The sequence below is a fragment of the Haliotis rufescens genome, unplaced genomic scaffold (genome assembly GCF_023055435.1).
Source record: "Haliotis rufescens isolate VD_foot unplaced genomic scaffold, xgHalRufe1.0.p SCAF_30, whole genome shotgun sequence".
NCBI lineage: Eukaryota > Metazoa > Mollusca > Gastropoda > Lepetellida > Haliotidae > Haliotis > Haliotis rufescens.
The window spans coordinates 981,972-997,053 of record NW_025964002.1 but is presented as its reverse complement, the minus strand read 5'-3'; the positions used below and the strand labels follow the sequence as shown (position 1 = coordinate 997,053).

General features: G+C 46.4%; 1 protein-coding gene across 1 annotated transcript; it reads right to left on the bottom strand.

Moving 5' to 3' along the window:
- Window positions 1–7,038: 7,038 nt before the first annotated feature.
- LOC125384503 (hornerin-like) lies at window positions 7,039–13,917 on the bottom strand. Its single transcript, XM_048403982.1, has 4 exons — window positions 13,309–13,917; window positions 11,474–13,144; window positions 10,459–11,217; window positions 7,039–7,149 (listed from the first exon to the last, which is right to left on the bottom strand). Exons 1-4 carry the CDS (start codon window positions 13,915–13,917, stop codon window positions 7,039–7,041), a joined length of 3,150 nt encoding a protein of 1,049 aa, XP_048259939.1.
- Window positions 13,918–15,082: the final 1,165 nt, after the last annotated feature.

Here is a 15,082-nt window from a genome sequence, read left to right as displayed (position 1 = left end):
CACGATCACATGACCATTGTGACGATGACAATGGCTGGTGCTTCAATCAGGAAGTTCAATTAATTTAGACACAACAGGGAAGTACCGGATCCTTCCTCCTGCGTGATTGAGTCATATAATTGCCTGTATTATTGCTTCTGCCCAACTCCACACAGATTGTCTCCCTCATCCGTTAAAAATTGAAAGCTTGTTGTAGTTAGTGAATAAATGTAGTTTAACGCCTCCGTCAGCAATTTAAAGGTACACACAACTCACACGCAACCAGCCAAGGTTAACCATACTGACCACCTGACCCTTTAACACACCTTACTCACACACAACCAGCCACGTCACCTTCACACACCCGACCCTCTAACACACCCCACTCACACACAACCAGTCACGCCACCGACCCTACACACCCGACCCTCTAACACACCTTACTCACACACAACCAGCCACGTCACCGATACACACCCGACCCTCTAACACACCTTACTCACACACAACCAGCCACGTTACCGTCACACACCCGACCCTCTAACACACCCCACTCACACACAACCAGTCACGCCACCGACCCTACACACCCGACCCTCTAACACACCTTACTCACACACAACCAGCCACGTCACCGATACACAGCTGACCCTCTAACACACCTTACTCACACACAACCAGCCACGCCACCGATACACACCCGACCCTCTAACACACCTTACTCACACACAACCAGCCACGTCACCGATACACAGCTGACCCTCTAACACACCTTACTCACACACAACCAGCCACGCCACCGATACACAGCTGACCCTCTAACACACCTTACTCACACACAACCAGCCACGTCACCGTCACACACCCGGCCCTCTAACACACCATACTCACACACAACCAGCCTAGCCACCGATACACACCCGACCCTCTAACACACCTTACTCACACACAACCAGCCACGTCACCGATACACACCCGACCCTCTAACACACCTTACTCACACACAACCAGTCACGTCACCGACCCTACACGCCCGACCCTCTAACACACCTCACTCACACACAACCAGTCACGTCACCGACCCTACACGCCCGACCCTCTAACACACCTTACTCACACACAACCAGCCACGCCACCGATACACACCCGACCCTCTAACACACCATACTCACACACAACCAGCCACGTCACCGATACACAGCTAACCCTCTAACACACCTCACTCACACACAACCAGTCACGTCACCGACCCTACACGCCCGACCCTCTAACACACCTCACTCACACACAACCAGTCACGTCACCGACCCTACACGCCCGACCCTCTAACACACCTCACTCACACACAACCAGCCACGCCACCGACCCTACACGCCCGACCCTCTAACACACCTCACTCACACACAACCAGCCACGCCACCGACCCTACACGCCCGACCCTCTAACACACCTCACTCACACACAACCAGCCACGTCACCGATACACAGCTGACCCTCTAACACACCTTACTCACACACAACCAGCCACGTCACCGATACACAGCTGACCCTCTAACACACCTTACTCACACACAACCAGCCACGTCACCGATACACAGCTGACCCTCTAACACACCTTACTCACACACAACCAGCCACGTCACCGATACACACCCGACCCTCTAACACACCTTACTCACACACAACCAGCCACGTCACCGTCCCTACACGCCCGACCCTCTAACACACCTTACTCACACACAACCAGCCACGTCACCGATACACACCCGACCCTCTAACACACCTTACTCACACACAAACAGCCACGTCACCGATACACGCCCGACCCTCTAACACACCTTACTCACACACAACCAGCCACGTCACCGATACACACCCGACCCTCTAACACACCTTACTCACACACAACCAGCCACGTTACCGTCACACACCCGACCCTCTAACACACCCCACTCACACACAACCAGCCACGCCACCGATACACACCCGACCCTCTAACACACCTTACTCACACACAACCAGCCACGTCACCGATACACGCCCGACCCTCTAACACACCTTACTCACACACAACCAGCGACGCCACCGATACACACCCGACCCTCTAACACACCTTACTCACACACAACCAGCCACGTCACCGATACACACCCGACCCTCTAACACACTTCACTCACACACAAACAGCCACGTCACCGATACACACCCGACCCTCTAACACACCTCACTCACACACAAACAGCCACGTCACCGTCACACACCTGACCTTCTAACACACCTCACTCACACACAACCAGCCACGCCACCGACCCTACACGCCCGACCCTCTAACACACCTCACTCACACACAAACAGCCACGTCACCGATACACACCTGACCCTCTAACACACCTCACTGACACCTAACCAGCCACGTCACTGAGCCAACATGAATTTGTCTTTAGTTTCAAAGACACTCCCGAGAGTCACATGACAATACTGTTGTAGACAATGTTTAGCACTTGTTGCTTTTCATTAATGTCAACTGCAGTCGGAAGTTATAAGTAACTCTTGTATCTGAGGATATTGCAAAGTAGAAGTGTATCTATCTTGTGACCGTGAACCTGGTATACCCATGTGGCTGATGAGACAAAAATGTTTTTTTATCGAAGGCAGTTATCGGAAGTGTGCGCCAAGTCCAGGGAATCTCACACAACTTGGAGAACGAAGTAATATTGAACTTGTTAATAATGTTTCTTGTAATTGACATCAAACATGCTTGACTAATATGTTTAACATGGATTCTGTCGTGTAAGTGTCGGGATTGAATGCGTAGGTTCGGTGTATATGCCCTACAGCTCCGAATAGCAACATACATGGATGTAGAGGGGAATTCCCTACAATATTATTATAGGGAATTCCCCTCTACATCCCTCTCATGTCATACTGTTAAAAGCGGCGTTAAACCCAACTCGCTCGCCCACTCCCTCCCTCCCTCCCTCACTCCCTCCCTCCTCACTCTCTCTCTCTCTCGCACTCACTCACTCACTCACTCACTCCCTCACTCGCTCACTCGCCCACTCCCTCCCTCCCTCCCTCCCTCCCTCCCTCCCTCCCTCCCTCCCTCACTCACTCACTCACTCACTCACTCACTCACTCACTCACTCACTCGCCCACTCCCTCCCTCCCTCCCTCCCTCCCTCCCTCCCTCACTCACTCACTCACTCACTCACTCACTCACTCACTCACTCACTCACTCACTCACTCACTCACTCACTCACTCACTCACTCACTCACTCACTCACTCACTCACTCACTCACTCACTCACTCACTCACTCACTCACTCACTCACTCACTCACTCACTCACTCACTCACTCACTCACTCACTCACTCACTCACTCACTCACTCACTCACTCACTCACTCACTCACTCACTCACTCACTCACTCACTCACTCACTCACTCACTCACTCACTCACTCACTCACTCACTCACTCACTCACTCACTCACTCACTCACTCACTCACTCACTCACTCACTCACTCACTCACTCACTCACTCACTCACTCACTCACTCACTCACTCACTCACTCACTCACTCACTCACTCACTCACTCACTCACTCACTCACTCACTCACTCACTCACTCACTCACTCACTCACTCACTCACTCACTCACTCACTCACTCACTCACTCACTCACTCACTCAGATGTAAGTGACAGTACCATGACAACAGGGGAAACTTTACCTGCCGCACAAGAGAAATGGCCGAAATGGCCTCCAATTATTTTCTCCAACACCAACATTTTTCCTTTGTTGAAACTATTGTTTTACTCTCTCGTCGGGATTCACACTTAAATACATAAATAGTTGTCAACCAATCTCTATGGTCGAGGGGCATATGGTGCGATGTAGCCTGTGTGAGAGCCTGTGTCCCCTCGTGAACGAAATGAGTTACTTCCCTTTACCCTATGCATTCGGATAAAAATCGGTTCAATTCAGAAACTCAAGGATACATTTGCGAGATAAGCAATAATAGAATAATGTTATCAAAAAAGAAAAACGGGTTTCGCCGGCTCGGTTTGGGTCGGGCAAAAATGGAGTGAGTGAGTGATTTAAAATTTAACCTTGCATGCAACGGCATTATCAGGCAAAAAAAAGTTCCCACCTTTGGTTATGTTATTACTTTTGTTGTTCTTACATGTATATATATATATATGTTCTCTACCTCATGGCATTCATCACGTGATGAAGGAGTAAGCGTATACTCCGAAACGTTGTGTTCCTCACAATAAAGAGGTTGACATCCATGAATCGTCTCCCTTATATGTATCACTTCCAAATGCCTTTCAAAGACTTAAAAAGATGACCGTTTAGGTTAAATTGTCCGATAGAATGTTTCATACTGGAATGGTTAAATGGTTAAATGGGGTGTAATTAAGACAGTTTATAAGAAGGGTAAGCCTTTGTTAACAAACAAATACAAACCACTTCCATGAACACTTGTAAGATGCTTGGGTAAAGTTCTTACTTCTGTTGTTAACAATATCACCACTACTTTCATTGAAGGAATGGATATTATATTATAAACTTGTTTCTACTGAGCAAGACTGAGGGTGCTGACGCCAGCCTACAGGATTTCTACTACTACACCAAATCCGAATCAGTCGTTCGGCCAGCAGCTTTCGAAGAGAAAGACTGAATGTAGATTGAGAGATCTGCATGGCAGCTGTGATTGGATAATCTCGTGTGAGATTTGTTGATGTTTTCAAACATCATGTATCATATCAATCATATGATGAAGAAATAATGGGATTAAGCAATCACCGGATTTACAGGATTACGCAATCATAAACGATCACGTGATTAAGAAATCACCGGATAAACAAAGGATTTACGAATCCTGGTATTCAGCAATCCTTGGATTGAGTGTAACAGGATATTGTATATATAGTTTTTAGGAATATAGTTTTAGCTCTTTTCATTTCAAGTAGTTGTATACATCTTCATTAGTTGTAGTACTAAATGTATATGCTTGGGTTAAGAGTCCAAGCGGTTGGTCCATTTTATTGAAGGGTGGACAGGTTAGTCTATTCTTGTCCCTTTGTCACCAACTCTCTAGCTTGTCAATACAATAGCTTTCAGCTTCCTAGCTGATTAACATTATCTAACTACAGCTTTCCTCCCTAACATTTGCACACTTTTTATTCACTCTGCTTATAACTCTGCACAGACAGGACATGGACTACATATAGTTCGGGTTAGTTATTTACATTACCTTTCCTAAATAGAATTCTAACCTATCATTTAAATATGTTATCAATAATGTAAAATATTGTAAATGCTTACCTATGATATCAAATAATCAAGATATCTTCTATTTTATCAGTATAAAGTGTTTAACATGTAAGTATGTGTGAGAGCATGATTTGATTGGGAGTTTTGAATGTAAGGATTGAATTAGAAGTTGGTTTTCTATAATTTAAGGAAATGGTTGTCATGTATGTATGTATGTATGTATGTATGTATGTATGTATGTATGTATGTATGTATGTATGTATGTATGTATGTATGTATGTATGTATGTATGTATGTATGTATGTATGTATGTATGTATGTATGTATGTATGTATGTATGTATGTATGTATGTATTCAGGCATGATAGTTATGTTATTTACTTTTTATAGGAATGCCATAATCCTATATGATGTGGGTTTATAGACACATCCCGGTGTCACCCACAGGGTATGTATAAATCCTTTATCTTATCACTCACTTATGAATGAATTTATATGTATAAACTATGTGTTATAATTTAACACAACATGGTAGCATTTTATATATATTCCTACTCTTAGAGATAATAAGTATATATTTATGACGCCACACGGCTACTAGTATTCTTCTAACTATATGGTGTGTAACTGATATATAGAGGATTCATCACGAGTGTTTTTTAATATGGGAAATATCAACCGAGTCTTAGTTAATCGGTAATTGCCGAGCCTTTGGCGAGGCAAATACCGATTAACGGGACGAGGTTGATATTTCCCATATTAAAAAACACGAGTGGTGAATTCTATTTATCATTTTCACATTTTTGCTTCCAAATTAAGGAATAATTGCATTAAACATTAACATCAGCAACTTGTCGAAATCTTACGTATAGATCGTGCGTAGTGATACATGTTTTCCATAGCCATGTAAACCAAAATAAACAATTCGCTGAGAAAAAAAGTTCCTCGGATTATTTTAAACAAAATACTTGAACAGACTTTTGCAGAATAATTGAAACTTTAATAACGGTAACAACAACGATTCTGTGTGATCTGATTATATCTCTGGTGTAACTTCACTTATAATATATAGTTTCAAATCAAACCGCTCGCTCTTCCGGTTATCTAATTTGCATATCTAATTTGCATACTTATGTCATTGGGGTATGACATACATGTTTTTATGTCATAAGCTTATGTCATGGATAAATGCTTAAGTTAAATGATAAATTCAGTTATGATAAGAGACATTTAATATATGTATTACTATTTGAAAGTTCGGTAAATTGTATTTAATATAAGTTATCTACAACGAACTAGTGATGTGTAACTGTATGCGTTGCATGTATGGATTAATGTGACTGCTCAAACTAGGATTTAATTGATATGCAGCCGTATGCTATTCTATGTTCAGTATATAATGTTATATATTTTATTACAGGGTGATTGATCAATTGTGATTGATAATGGAATAAATGTCACCTCAACACATATCGCGGCGTGCCATCTTAATGTGGGAGGAAAGCCCGAAGTGATGCAGGTCTTAGACGTTTACCACTTCGGTGATACCCACCAGCAGGGGTATGAAGCTGACAAATCTAGTAACATAATCAGGGCTATCCGGGATTCAAACCCACAATCATAGGTTTCTCGAGTCCCAAAGGACGCAACTCTGCACGCGGAATTGCTGCGCCCTTGACGACTAGGCCACCCGTTCAAAATCAATATTTGCGTCGGACGAACATAATCCCTTTCCACATTGACACACATTTAAAACGATGTTGGGGGCATTTTATCCCTCATCCGAAGAAGTCCTTCTCTTGGCTGTCCAAAATGTTCTCCACGGATGCTATGACGTTATCGGTGGAGTCGAAATGAGTTTTGTTCATGTTCAGAATCACGGTGGAAATCTGCCGGAGCCAGGTGAGGAGAACACGGTGGGTGCTGCAGGAGTTCCAAGCCGGACTCGTGGATTGTAGCCATGGCAGGGACTGGAATTACGCGCTGTCCCTTTGTCCTGGTGGAAGAGTACACCTTTTGGCAGCTTCTTGAGTCCCTGAGTCTTAATTTCATCCCATAATTGTCTTGTACGTGCAGCATAATCTGCTCCGTGTATTGCCTGGCCTTGTGGAAGATAGCCCACCATGTTGACACCTCGTCATCCCAGAACGCAGCGGCTGTACCCTCTCCAGCTGACGGGGTGGTCGGGTAGCCTAGTGGTTAAAGCGTTCACTTGTCACGCTTCAGATTCGGGTTCGATTACCGACATGGGTACAACGTGTGAAGCCCATTTTTGGTGTCCCCCGCCGAGATATTGCTGGAATATTGCTAAAAGCGGCGTAAAACTATACTCACTCTACAGCTGCAGGGACAGTAGGGCTGGGACGGGTAACTCGGGTACCCGGGTCAGGTGGGTACTGAGTAGGACCCGGGTACCCGCAGGACTACCCGGACCCGTGGTAAGCCACGTGATATATTGTTTAATGAAAATATTATCTAGAACTCTCTGGTTACACTACAAGTCACTAATGTTCGCATTTCTTTCTGACTACGCACCCATTCCTTCTGATTTTTCATATGGTTGAATAAAGTTAAAACTTAATTCAACTTCAGTGGATGAATGACCAGATTGTTCAATGCGTGTATCTTAAAATGTTTTGCAAGGGCTATGCTCAAAATGTTCCCATTCGGATATTTTGAGACATCTCCTCAGACTTACATTGGGTACCCGGGTAGGGTCGGGTAATAGGGGGGTGGGTACCCGGGTAGTAAATTTGGACTCGTCCCAGCCCTACGGGACAGTCTTTCCCGTCTTTGGTGGTGGTGATGTCAAATGTTTCCCCCGTTTGGAATGTTTGGAATCAGGTGAACCCAGGTATAATCCCGTCAAAAATCATTGCAAGAACCTTTCTGAATCAGCTTCAAACAGAGCTAGATTATTACGAGACCCGGTGTGTGATTTAAACATATTTTATTCAGATTGAAATGGATTGGGAACAAGTTATCCAACTTAGGACTCCCTCTCCATGGTATTTACAAAGCTTGTACAGTAAATCATATACAAGGAAAACAGAAAAGATGATGAGTGTAAAGATAACAAGAAATGTACAAAAGAGAGAGACTAGTATATGCACATTAAAGTGTTACCCAAAACTCTTTGTATGACTTATAAACATTTGCACTGCTTTAAAAATGTGTTGATCTCGATAATGGACAAACATTCATTTCCGTTTAACATCAAATTTAAATCTAATTTAGCATTTTTGTTCACGGCGTTCTGTAAAATGTCCCGAATTATTATTAACATAGTTTTTCTTTGGTGGACGTACAATGGACACTTTAATAAATAATGATATGCGTTTTCACATGGATCACCACATTGACATATTGGATCACATTTTACCTCTATTCTGTATAAATCATAATTTTACTGGCTTTTCATGTATCTTAATCGAGTATGATAAATATTCAACTTTCTAACACCATAGGAAAAATATGGAGGTGCAATGACTTGCTCTTTTTGTATGTATGTCTTGAATTGGGATGTAGATGTACAATTTCTACCTGCTGCAGGAATAGTGTTCCATAACCTTACAGTTGATGGAATAAAAGAACACGTTGAGTGTTTTAATCTAGTATATGGAATCCCAATATTGTCTGAATTTCTTAAATTATATGATATATTTGAACCTAAAGTGGTTGGTGCAATGTCTTTAAGGTAAGTTGGGGCAATATTACTTTGTATTTTGTAGAACAAACATAGCTTGCGTTTCCTTCTTCGTTCTATTAACGTTACCCATCCTGTTTCATAATACAGATGTGTGTGCGAAGTATACTTTGGGAGCCCAGTAACTACTCTGGCAGCTTCTAGTTGGAGATTTTCTAACTGAGTTGATAATTCTATATCACACCCATCCCACACTTCACACGCATATTCGAAATGGGGTCTTATGAAGATTGTATATACTTTATTTAGTGTATTTTTGTTCAATATGAATTTTAATTTTCTCATTGAATTTATCATTTTTGATGTTGACTTAATTATGTTATCTACGTGACAGGACCATTTTCCGTTTGATGAAAACGTTATACCCAAATGTTTATGATTTTGAACATTCTTAACTTTACATTCATCAAAGTACAAGGTAATGAGGTCTGATTCATCTTTTAAGGAAAATATAACCGCTTCTGTTTTATCTGGGTTGTATTTAATTAACCAGCGTTTTGCCCAGTTACACAGCTTGCTCAGATTTAAATTTAGAGTTGATTCAACAAGTTGATTGTCTGGTGAAGAAAAGCCGAGTGCTGTATCGTCAGCAAAGAGTCTTGTTATGCAATCTAATTCATCAGCAATGTCGTTAACAAACACAATGAATAAAAAGGGACCTAACACCGACCCCTGTGGAACGCCTGCCTTCAAAATCCTTGGCTTGGATAGAGCCCCGCTTACAAACACTGATTGAGTACGATTGCTTATGTAACTGGACAGCCATTCAAGTAAATTCCCTTTTATACCATACATTTCTAATTTGTACATAAGCCCTCTATGCCAGACACGATCAAATGCTTTTGACACATCGCAAAAAACCATGCAATATTTTTCTCTATTATCTAAAGATATACAAATTTGATTATACAATTCAATTAATTGATGGACAGTGGAATGGCCTTTTTGAAAGCCCGACTGGTATTTATATAACAATTTATTGTCATGAAAGTAGTTATAAAGATGCTTAAATACAACTCTTTCAAATACTTTACCAATACAACTAATGAGTGATATTGGTTTGTAATTTGTCACAACTGAATGATCTCCTTTCTTATACAATGGCATGACATGGTGTGTTGTGTTGTGCCTGGTGTGGGATGATCCTTTCTTCTTTGCCAACGTGTCTGAGATAGTGAAATGTACTCTCTCCTGGGAAATGCCTACGGAACTAATATTTGGAGGCTCATTCATTCGCCAGTCTGCCATCACCATGATCTCTGGATCATCCTTGTTCTTGCTCATGCGACAGAGTCGTCTTCAACGCTCTCCCCGCTCACGCTTGGTGCCCACCTCGTGACGATAGTACAGGAAAGGGAAGCATTTTCTGGTCTTGTACTGTGGAATATTCATATTTTCTAGTGTTGTACTGTGGAATATTCATATTTTCTAGTGGTGTACCCCCTTGGTGCTGCACTGTTGTGTACCCCCTTGGTGCCGCACTGTCGTGTACCCCCTTGGTGCTGCTCTGTTGTGTACCCCCTTGGTGCCGCACTGTTGTGTACCCCCTTGGTGCTGCACTGTTGTGTACCCCCTTGGTGCTGCTCTGTTGTGTACCCCCTTGGTGCTGCACTGTTGTGTACCCCCTTGGTGCTGCGTTGTTGTGTGCCCCCTTGGTGCTGCACTGTTGTGTACCCCCTTGGTGCCGCACTGTTGTGTACCCCCTTGGTGCTGCACTGTTGTGTATCCCCTTGGTGCTGCGTTGTTGTGTACCCCCTTGGTGCTGCACTGTTGTGTACCCTCTTGGTGCTGCACTGTTGTGTACCCCCTTGGTGCTGTACTGTTGTGTACCCCCTTGGTGCCGCACTGTTACCCCTTGGTGCCGCACTGTTGTGTACCCCCTTGGTGCCGCACTGTTGTGTACCCCCTTGGTGCTGTACTGTTGTGTACCCCCTTGGTGCTGCACTGTTACCCCTTGGTGCTGTACTGTTGTGTACCCCCTTGGTGCTGCACTGTTGTGTACCCCCTTGGTGCCGCACTGTTGTGTACCCCCTTGGTGCTGTACTGTTGTGTACCCCCTTGGTGCCGCACTGTTGTGTACCCCCTTGGTGCCGCACTGTTGTGTACCCCCTTGGTGCTGCTCTGTTGTGTACCCCCTTGGTGCTGCACTGTTGTGTACCCCCTTGGTGCTGCACTGTTGTGTACCCCCTTGGTGCTGCACTGTTGTGTATCCCCTTGGTGCTGCGTTGTTGTGTACCCCCTTGGTGCTGCACTGTTGTGTACCCTCTTGGTGCTGCACTGTTACCCCTTGGTGCCGCACTGTTGTGTACCCCCTTGGTGCCGCACTGTTGTGTACCCCCTTGGTGCTGCACTGTTGTGTACCCCCTTGGTGCCGCACTGTTACCCCTTAGTGCTGCACTGTTGTGTACCCCCTTGGTGCTGCACTGTTGTGTACCCCCTTGGTGCCGCACTGTTACCCCTTAGTGCTGCACTGTTGTGTACCCCCTTGGTGCCGCACTGTTGTGTACCCCCTTGGTGCTGCACTGTGTTACCCCTTGGTGCTGCACTGTTGTGTGCCCCCTTGGTGCTGCACTGTTGTGTACCCCCTTGATGCTGCACTGTTGTGTACCCCCTTGATGCTGCACTGTTGTGTGCCCCCTTGGCGCTGCACTGTTGTGTACCCCCTTGATGCTGCACTGTTGTGTACCCCCTTGGTGCTGCACTGTGTTACCCCTTGGTGCTGCACTGTTGTGTGCCCCCTTGGTGCTGCACTGTTGTGTACCCCCTTGATGATGCACTGTTGTGTACCCCCTTGATGATGCACTGTTGTGTACCCCCTTGATGATGCACTGTTGTGTGCCCCCTTGGTGCTGCACTGTTGTGTACCCCCTTGGTGCTGCACTGTTGTGTACCCCCTTGGTGCTGCACTGTTGTGTACCCCCTTGGTGCTGCACTGTTGTGTGCCCCCTTGGTGATGCACTGTTGTGTGCCCCCTTGGTGCTGCACTGTTGTGTACCCCCTTGATGATGCACTGTTGTGTGCCCCCTTGGTGCTGCACTGTTGTGTACCCTCTTGGTGCTGCACTGTTGTGTATCCCCTTGGTGCTGCGTTGTTGTGTACCCCCTTGGTGCTGCACTGTTGTGTACCCTCTTGGTGCTGCACTGTTGTGTACCCCCTTGGTGCTGTACTGTTGTGTACCCCCTTGGTGCCGCACTGTTACCCCTTGGTGCCGCACTGTTGTGTACCCCCTTGGTGCCGCACTGTTGTGTACCCCCTTGGTGCCGCACTGTTGTGTACCCCCTTGGTGCTGCACTGTTGTGTATCCCCTTGGTGCTGCGTTGTTGTGTACCCCCTTGGTGCTGCACTGTTGTGTACCCTCTTGGTGCTGCACTGTTGTGTACCCCCTTGGTGCTGTACTGTTGTGTACCCCCTTGGTGCCGCACTGTTACCCCTTGGTGCCGCACTGTTGTGTACCCCCTTGGTGCCGCACTGTTGTGTACCCCCTTGGTGCTGTACTGTTGTGTACCCCCTTGGTGCTGCACTGTTACCCCTTGGTGCTGTACTGTTGTGTACCCCCTTGGTGCTGCACTGTTGTGTACCCCCTTGGTGCCGCACTGTTGTGTACCCCCTTGGTGCTGTACTGTTGTGTACCCCCTTGGTGCCGCACTGTTGTGTACCCCCTTGGTGCCGCACTGTTGTGTACCCCCTTGGTGCTGCTCTGTTGTGTACCCCCTTGGTGCTGCACTGTTGTGTACCCCCTTGGTGCTGCACTGTTGTGTACCCCCTTGGTGCTGCACTGTTGTGTATCCCCTTGGTGCTGCGTTGTTGTGTACCCCCTTGGTGCTGCACTGTTGTGTACCCTCTTGGTGCTGCACTGTTGTGTACCCCCTTGGTGCCGCACTGTTACCCCTTGGTGCCGCACTGTTGTGTACCCCCTTGGTGCCGCACTGTTGTGTACCCCCTTGGTGCTGCACTGTTGTGTACCCCCTTGGTGCCGCACTGTTACCCCTTAGTGCTGCACTGTTGTGTACCCCCTTGGTGCCGCACTGTTGTGTACCCCCTTGGTGCTGCACTGTGTTACCCCTTGGTGCTGCACTGTTGTGTGCCCCCTTGGTGCTGCACTGTTGTGTACCCCCTTGATGCTGCACTGTTGTGTACCCCCTTGATGCTGCACTGTTGTGTGCCCCCTTGGCGCTGCACTGTTGTGTACCCCCTTGATGCTGCACTGTTGTGTACCCCCTTGGTGCTGCACTGTGTTACCCCTTGGTGCTGCACTGTTGTGTGCCCCCTTGGTGCTGCACTGTTGTGTACCCCCTTGATGATGCACTGTTGTGTACCCCCTTGATGATGCACTGTTGTGTACCCCCTTGATGATGCACTGTTGTGTGCCCCCTTGGTGCTGCACTGTTGTGTACCCCCTTGGTGCTGCACTGTTGTGTACCCCCTTGGTGCTGCACTGTTGTGTACCCCCTTGGTGCTGCACTGTTGTGTGCCCCCTTGGTGATGCACTGTTGTGTGCCCCCTTGGTGCTGCACTGTTGTGTACCCCCTTGATGATGCACTGTTGTGTGCCCCCTTGGTGCTGCACTGTTGTGTACCCTCTTGGTGCTGCACTGTTGTGTACCCACTTGGTGCTGCTCTGTTGTGTACCCCCTTGGTGTTTCACTGTTGTGTACCCCCTTGGTGCTGCTCTGTTGTGTACCCCCTTGGTGCTGCACTGTTGTGTACCCCCTTGGTGCTGCACTGTTACCCCTTGGTGCTGCACTGTTGTGTACCCCCTTGGTGCTGCTCTGTTGTGTACCCCCTTGATGCTGCATTGTTGTGTACCCCCTTGGTGCTGCACTGTTGTGTGCCCCCTTGGTGCTGCACTGTTGTGTACCCCCTTGGTGCTGCACTGTTGTGTATCCCCTTGGTGCTGCACTGTTGTGTACCCTCTTGGTGCTGCTCTGTTGTGTACCCCCTTGGTGCTGCATTGTGTTACCCCCTTGGTGCCGCACGATTGTGTACCTCCTTGGTGCTGCACTGTTGTGTGCCCCCTTGGTGCTGCAATGTTGTGTACCCCCTTGGTGCTGCTCTGTTGTGTGCCCCCTTGGTGCTGCGTTGTTGTGTACCCCCTTGGTGCTGCATTGTTACCCCTTGGTGCTGCACTGTTGTGTGCCCCCTTGGTGCTGCCTTGCTGTGTACCCCCTTGGTGTTGCGCGGTTGTGCATCCCCTTGATGCTGTGCCGTTGTGTATCCCCGTGGTGAGGCGCCGTTGTAAATCACCTGGTGCTGTGCTGATGTATATTTCATAGTGGAGTGCTGTTGTTTATTCCTTCTGTTGTACTGTTGTTTATTCCCGAGTGTTGCACAGTACTGCTGTTTATTCCCTTGTGTTGCAGGTACCTGATCACGGCGTGTTTCTCACGTTTGTCCATTTTCTAAGGATCACACACCACTGCGCATTTCTGACTTGTCACAGAAAACCAATTTGCTCAATTGACTTAAGTGTTTGTGGATTTACTTACATGACATCATGTAAGGTCCACAATTCTCTATTTGGACTTGTACCATATGTTTCCATGGTTGTTCAGGTGAGTAATCACCTTGCCTTTGCGTGTGTTTGTGATGAGTGCCAGGCTCACCCGTTACCTCACTAACATCACTATTTCATTTGTGGTTCATAGTGAGTGAGTGAGTGAGTTAATGCTTTACGTCACATCGGCAATATTTCAGCCATGTCTGTGGTTCCTAAACACATGGTCTTGCTCTAGTTGGACTCGTACTATGGACTCTGGTTTATGCAGAACGTCCTCACGGTTATGGAAAGTTTCCATATATTTAAAATGAGATCGGCATATCACGTGCCTCTGCGTGCGTATTAAGCAGTGTGTTAAGAAATAAATGAAGAAGTAATGTCCTTAGTGCTAGCAGACCAGCGAAGACGTCAAACCATTGGACTGGATTCACTTGCTTCGATCATTGATTGAGACGATTCAACCCTCACATTTCTACAATTGTACATGTTTGTTTGTTTGTTTGTTTGTTTGTTGTTTAACGCCGACTCCAGCAATATTCCAGGTATATGGCGGCGGTCTGTGTAAATAATCGAGTCTGGACCAGACAATCCGATGATTGATCCCAAGCAAGTGGGATACG